The following is a 7,330-nucleotide window of genomic DNA, read 5'->3' as shown; positions in this document are numbered from 1 at the left end:
TGGGGGTTTTTAAGAGGAGGCTAGATGTACACCTTGCTGGGGTCGTTTGACCCCAGTGCTCTTCCTGCCATGGCAGGGGGTCGGACTAGATGATCTGCTCAGGTCCCTTCCGACCCTAGAAACTATGAAATGCGGGAGCAGGGGAGCAGAGGCTGTTCTGTCTCCCTAAACAAAGGGCCCAGAGGTGTCATCTTGCAGGGGAGGGCTGGGATGCAGGCACCGTGCAGAGCATCCAAGGGTCTAGCCCAGTGCTGGTCAGCCCCCAGCTCCCTGTCCCCAAAGCTCTTCATGAGTAATGCTCGGTCACTTTGCTTCCAGAGGCAGAGTCGAAAGAAACCCTCGAAAGCCCCCAGGCATCGGAGCAGCCGGAGCCCGGAGAACCTCCACAGGAGACGAACCCGTGGGATGGACCAGGTAAAACCCCCTGCTCCCTTACTGCGCGTCTGACCTTCACCCTGCAGCCGGGGGTGGGGGGTACAGGGGCAAGCGCCACGTCGTGCAAGCCCCGGATAAGCGCCGTGGACTGAAACGGTCTAGAGCAATGGAGGTAGGGCAGGGATAGCAGAGTGCCACCCCCCAATGTTCGGCGGATGTCCCTCTGCCTGAAGTAGGGTGTTTGTACCCGAAAGCTTGCAAAGAACGATTTTTGCAACTATTTAGTTGGGTTAATAAAAGATAGCACATTTAGCCACTTGGAGCCTAACCCCAGATGCTCTTAGGATGGGAAAGAGCCAGGGGAAGGGTGGTGCTAGGGATGGGCACAGCTCTTCCTGCTTGCCCAGCCCCTAACAGGAGATGAAGGGCTCTTGTGGAGGGATGGTCCCCTCCGGTGTTGGGGGAGAAGGCTGGGTTTTGGCTGTTGCCGATCTGTGAAACTCCTCAATGCTGCGCAGAGCCGACGGTGCTCTGTGAGGACTCTTCTTTCTTGGTCACGTCACTCCCTCTCTTGGCACCAAAAGGGCCTGAATCTTGGTGCCCCCAGGCGCGGGCTGGGAGAGGAAGGGGGCCTCCGTGCACCGGGAGCATGGTCACGGGCTTCCCCACCAAACCTTGTCCCTCCCGCCGTGGCTAGTGCCCAGCGCTCGCCGGTCCCGGCTCAGGCCTGCGGTCCCGGGCAGGCATGGCAGGGCCTCGATAACATCAGCAACCACAAAAACAAAGCACGAGTGCTTCGTGATGTTATCAAAACCCCGAGAAGTGTCTGTAGCCTCCTATCGCAGCCTGTCCATCTCGCCTACAGGGCGTCCAGAGGCCACGGTGCGGTGCCTCCGCGCGCTCCTACCTGTACAGGGCCGTGCGTGCTGTCCAGGTCCATGGCGTGCCTGTCACAGGCCATCTGGAAACCCAAAGGCACTGCCCCTTAGGCCATGGTGTGTAGATGCAAGAGTCCTGCCCCTTGCCTGGGCAAGGTGCAAAGGGTGAGGGGCTTGCCGGTGCCCGCAGTGGCTTGGGGAGGTCTGGCTCCGTGTCCCTGGGGCTGGAGCCATCTCAGGGTTGGGTGAAGATGCTGCTGGTAGGGACCGCGCGGGGTCTGTGCCTTGTAGCCTCGGACGGGTATCACCCATCCACATCTTGTGGCAGGGCCGTGCCACCGGAAGAGCAAGTGTTACCTGCCTGGCCCCCCTTGCATGACCAGCCGAAGCCCCCCAGTGCTCGATGGCTATTGCTTTGGCCCTGCACGCGTGACCGGGATGGAGACATGGCCTCCAGCGGTCGCTCGGGCTGCCTGTTAGCCAGGCCCCCCGTCACGCGGATGACAGATGAGCCGGACTCCGCTATCGCGGCAGCCTGGGAAACGCCGGGCGCCAAGGCACATGTGCGTCTCCCGTGACCCCGGCTCAGCCTCAGCTGGCGAAATACCCACTGCCGAGGGACCCCGGCTCCGTGCCACGAGCCTGGTTCTCTCCCGCCCTCCCCTGCCTTCAAAGCAGAGGGGGGCCTGGAGTGGCAAGACATCCCGTCCCCTTGTCTGCAGGATCGAGACCCTTAGGGGAGGAAGGGCCTCGTCACCCTCCCCTCGGGCTCCACGCAGCGTCTGTGCATCCCCTTCTCCCCCGCGGGGAAGGGAAATGCGCTCCGACTGATATCCCTAGCCCTTCCTGGATGCGCTGGCAGGAAATATCTGCATGGCTTCCCCCTCCCCGCTCCCTGCCTTATCAGCTCTCTCCCTCCCCACGGGGCCTCTGGCCCAGGAACCAGGGGGAGAGAGGGGGACAGGGCAGGGGGGAGCATGGCATCACTGCCCCTTCCCCCAGTGCCTTCCCAGCATGACCACGCTGCCCGGTGGGGTCTGCTGCGGAGGAGAGGCCGGAAGGCAATGGAGGGGGAAAGGAGCAGGAGGACGAAGCCTCCGAGGTGTGAAACAGCAGTGATGGGGTGATATGTGCCTTAAACAGCTCAGCCTTGCAGCGTGGGAGGAAGGTCAAACCTCCCTCCAGGGTCGGACGCCCCCAGCATCACCTGGGCCAGCTGCCTGCGAGGGACCGCTACAGCGACGTCCGCTCTGGGGGGCACAGGGGTCACCTGGGCTGGGTTGCTCATCGGCTTACGGCTTGTCTGGCGTGGGCGGCAGAGTGTCCTGGGGCTGCCCAGTCCTCTTTCCAAGCTGGCGTGGGGATGGGGAGCGTGCTGGGGGTGATGGGCAAGAGATGCCCCTGGGGAATGTGCTGGGGGCGGTGGGCAAGAGATGCCCCTGGGGAGCGTGGTGGGCAAGAGATGCCCCCGGGGAACATGCTGGGGGCAATGGGCAAGAGATGCCTCTATGCTCGGCTCCCCAGTTTGCTGGCTTGGTCTTGCACAAACAGCAGCCCCCACCTTTCCTGCCCTGGCCCCGGGGCCGCGGCACGCCTCGGTGGGGCAGGCGTGTGCCTGGAGCAAGGTGGCAAGCGGTGGCTCCCTGCCCATCCCCCTGCTCCTCGCCGGAGTTAGCTATTTGCATTCTTTATGTAAAAGAGATTTTATTATCGGCGGCTCCCAGCCCATCTCTATTCTGGTAATTGGAGTGATATTAATTTCTGTGTGGCTGGGAGTTGATGGCAGTCCGGCGATGGAGGAGCGATAGGGCGTTCCTTTCACACTAACCGCCGCGATAGCCCGTCTATCAGGCTCTGTGCAGGCACGGCACTTATCAGGAATGGAACTGGCAAAAAGGGAAACTTTGAGCAGCCTGAATTTTCTTTTTATCTGGCAGGATCCGCCATATGTCAGCAATGGCAGCTGCGAAGATGCAGCGTGGAGGGCGGGGGGGTAGGACGAGGAGGGGGTGAGCCGCACAGCTCCCAGATGCTTTTGTTGGTGCCTCGCACTGCTCAGCCGGTCGGGGTCCGTGCAAACCTCCCGCAGGGGTGGCGGGGCCTGGGGGCCGGTCTCCCCATGGTGCTAGGAGAGCCTTTTAAGGGTACCGCAGAGGGGGCTATACAGGGTGCCAGCAATTCACGAGGTAAACCCAGAGATTTTGAATGAGATCTGAAGCGTCCGGAGCCACCTGCCCTGCTGGGGGGCTCACCGAGCTCTTTGCAGCAGGAGAATTGCCCTGTGATTTTGCTGCGCTCGGGGGAAATGAATGCAAGCAAAGAGCTGATGTTTTCCCGGGGGTGGGCTGGAGTCTGATGAGGTGCAAAACTCGCGCTCCGGTGCTCCCAAGCTGGGGCGCTTGCTTTGTCTGAGGGGTGGCCGGGAAGAGTGGTGCTTCCCCGGCTTGGGGTGTGCTGCACGGTGAAGCAGGCGTCGGTCCTTCTGGGTCGGAGGTGGAAAACCCTGCTTTCTTCATTGGAGTTGCTCTTGGTGCTGAGGATCGTGGTGCTCGGGTTCCCTGGGGCTGCCCACAAGCTCCACAGGGACCGAGTTAATTTTTCAAAGGGCGATGCAAAAATAGCCCCTTTTGCAAGAAACGCCCCTGCCGAAGCCATGCCCTGTGGCAGGCTGGCGGAGCCCGGCTGGGAGGGGAGAACAGGCCGGTTCCCACGTGCCGGTGGCGCGGTTGCTGATCCTTGCCGTTGCAGGCACGGCGCGGTGACCCTGCCCTGACCCTCTGCTGGGCGGCGTGGCCGGAGCCCGGGCCACTCCCCTGGCTGGCTGGACGTGGGGCAAAGCGGCTCCGCATCCTGCCATGCACCCTCGGCTGAGAGCCTGCTCCTGGCTGGCTGGGCACACCTCCGTGGAGGCTGCTGGGTACGAGGGTGGCAGTGCGCTTCCACCAGAAGGCACCTGCGGAGCTGCAGCTCGTGGCACCTGGCCGATGAGCCACGCATGTGGCTCTGTGTCCACTGAGCCGTGCACTTTTAGCCCCCGGATGCTTTGCTTGTGCCACGTAGATGCGAGGGGGATGCCAGCAGCTTGGCTCAGAACTGGGGGCACGTGTATTCGTGTGTGTGCATGCACATGTGTGCAGGCGTGTGAGTGTGCTCATGCATACAGCTTGGCCCCATCCTCGTCTGGCCATCAAAGCAGTCCGGAGCCCTTTTCTGCTCCTCTCCATGGAGCGGGATCAGAGCATGGGCGAAAGGCCGCCCGTGTCGCACGGTCGTGACTACAGGGCCCCGGGGGTCACCTGTGTCCATTCCTCTGCTCCTGCCCCCGGTTCAGCCACGTGCACGCCAGCCCTGGAGGCTGGAAGTGGGCAGGGTTTTAATCTCCGCTCGCAGGTAGCCGCTCTGACCCGTGTCCCTCCATCTGCCTGCCCTGGGCCACGTGGCGCCGGGCACAGGCGCGGGGAGCCCCCTCCATGGCGTCCCTGGTGCTCGGCGGCCCGGGCGCTGTGACATGCAAAGGCAGCGTACGAGGCAGGGGAGAAGGACTGTTTTTATCTTTGCAATGACCTTGCTGGCGGGAGGGGGCCGGCTGCTTAAAATTCTGATATGCAAATCGCTGATAGCTATAATCTATAATCCGCAACTTGGGAGCGTTACAGATGGACGGGGCCATTTCATTTGCCTCCTGCTTCGCCGGCTGGCTCGGCCGCCCTGCCCACCGCTCCTGGCTGGTGGGGTCTCCTGCCCGTCTCTTTGGGGTGATAGTCATTCCAGTTTGGTGGGGGGGAGCAATGAGACTCTGGGGTGGGGGGTTTCCGGGCTGATCTGTGCTTTGGCTGGTGCGGTCTCCTTTGATTGGAGTGCAGGCGCCCGAGTGTTTTTCCTGCTCCGTTGAGGTTTGTCCCCCCTCCTCCCCATCTGGGACCTGGCCCCGGGGGCACCGTGCTGGAGCATCCTCCCTTTTTGGGGAGCTGCAGTTCCTTCCGGCGTGCTGGGGTCGAGACCCTGCTTCCTGGAGGCTTTCTCTAGCACCTGGTCGCAGCAGCTGCGCGGTGCCGCAGGGCATGATCCATGGCTCCTGCCTCTGCTGCCTGCTAACCCAGGGTCCCAGAACCGGGCACTTGCGGCCTCGTGATGGGCTGCAGCAGTGTCTGGCTTGTCAGCCCGGCCTGCGGCGCACGGCTGCACCAGTGCCTCCGTGCTGGGCACCGTCGCATTCAGCACTTGCTCCCTGCGGCCCCTGGCATCCTTTCCTGCTGGGGCTGAGAATTGCACCCAGCCGTGCTTTTCATCTTGCCCCAGTCTGCCCCATCCTCTCCCGTGGCCCGTCTCTTCCTCTCTGGTTTCCTAAAGGCCTCCCAGTGCCTTGGAGTCTGTGCAGCATCGAGCCACCGGCTGCTGCAGCAAAGTGAATGACAGGTGTCTTTTGGGAAGGTTTTTCCCAAAAGCTGGGGTAGCTAGGAGAGGTTTCAAGCTGCTTCTGTGAATGGCTTCGTTCCTCTCCCGCTTCTCCTGGGATCGGCCACGGGCTTTGTGCGCAGGAGCCATCGCGATGCACCCTCCACAGAGCTGGAGGGAAGGTCCCATAAATTGCTGATCGGAGCTTGGGGACTCCCATCCCTCCTGGAAGGAGACCTCAGCCCCCAGGCCTGGGGGGAAGCAGGGCTGGGCTCAGGGTGGAGCAATTCAGCGGCGCATCTTGCACCGGTGCGTTGGCCACGGGAGCCTTTCTCTGGGGTCCGTGTCATACGGGCATCGCCGGCGGCAGTGGGGCCAGCCTGGCCACAGCCTCGCTTCATCTGGGGTGAGGGGGAGATGGTACCCGAGGCACCGGTCCAAGGATGAAGTCTGGGAGGAGCTCCTGCCACCCAAGGCAGCTCGCCCGGCTCCGAGCGCGATATATCTGCCATAGCAATGACTCTGCTGCCCCATTCAGGTCTGCTGCGTATCGATTGCGCTAAAGACTGCAGAGACATAACAGTAATTTAGGGACGGTGAGTGGCGCAGCGTTTGCAAGGGCTCTGCACGCTGCGCAGCCAGCCTCGGCAGCTGCAAGGCGGGCGCAGGCGCCTGGTTAGAAGGGCACTGATGGGGTGGGGGGAGCCCTGGGCTATTTGCAGGTGGCAGGGGCAGGCGGCTGCCCACGTGGGTGGGTGCATTGCATGTGCAGACTTCAGGCGAGCGCTGGGTGTGATCAGCACCTCTGTTCCCCGCTGCAAGTTCCCCTTGCCCGGCTGCCCTTTTGGCCGCCCCCAGGCCCAGCCGACCAGGCTCTCCTCTACACGGCTGCAGGGATCCTTCATGTTGGCTTCTGCCCTCCCGTGTCCCGCAGACAGCCGTGGCCTGGGGGAAGTGTCTCCCCGGCAGCTTTCTCTTCCTCCGGCACCTTTTATTAGTGCTTCCATGTCTCAGTCCCCTCCTATTGATCTGCAAAGGGGTGTCCTACGCCTTCCTCCCCTTGCACGAGGGTGTCTTCAGAGTCTCTTGCTCCCTGGGCCAAGCCCGCTGGTCCCTTCAAGTCCTAAATTGCCCCTGCGAGGCAAGCCCTGTTGTGTGTGGGAGGCAGCATAGACTGGCATGACTGTAGGGGAGGGCTGAGCTCTTTTCCCCCCGCTTTGGTCTCCATGCAAACCTCTCCGCAGCCCTGAAGACATTGATTTGTGCTTTCGGGGAGAGCAGTAACGATCCTTCACCATTAATGACCGGATGGAGGGAGGGAGGCCGCGGCTTGGGGGGATGGCTGGGGGAAAAGAGGGATGGTTTGGCCCCCTGAAATGGCTGCTCTGGCATCCACGTGGCTTTCGAGGTGGGTTGGGGGGTGTTGGGCTCGGGGGTCGGAGCAGGGGCCCAGCTGGGATAGGGACTCAAGTGTCCTGGTGACTCAGTTTCTCCTGCTGTAGCCACTAGATTCCCCCCCCCACACACACACACACATGCTCACACTTGCACACTTGCTTCACCCCAGACCCAGGGGCAGGAATCCCCCACTGATGCTGCCGGGTCTTGTACGGTGGCTCCATGCAATCGCCCCAGGTGGCCTGCACCCCACTGCACCCGCCGTGTGCTGGGGTGGGGGGCAG

The 7,330-nt window shown here is 62.5% G+C and overlaps 1 protein-coding gene across 1 annotated transcript in view; it reads left to right on the top strand.

Moving 5' to 3' along the window:
- Positions 1-7,330, top strand: part of ZFPM1 (zinc finger protein, FOG family member 1) — an 89,937-nt gene that overhangs the window by 47,354 nt on the left and 35,253 nt on the right. The window contains exon 3 of the mRNA XM_019505259.1: positions 319-414. Coding sequence (XP_019360804.1) covers positions 319-414 — 96 coding nt within the window. The remainder of the gene's footprint in view (positions 1-318; positions 415-7,330) is intronic.

This window comes from Gavialis gangeticus, unplaced genomic scaffold (assembly GCF_001723915.1).
Source record: "Gavialis gangeticus isolate Ggan-Ray unplaced genomic scaffold, GavGan_comp1, whole genome shotgun sequence".
Classification (NCBI taxonomy): Eukaryota; Metazoa; Chordata; order Crocodylia; family Gavialidae; genus Gavialis; species Gavialis gangeticus.
The sequence above is the reverse complement of the archived record's forward strand: the minus strand, read 5'-3'. Positions and strand labels throughout refer to the sequence as shown.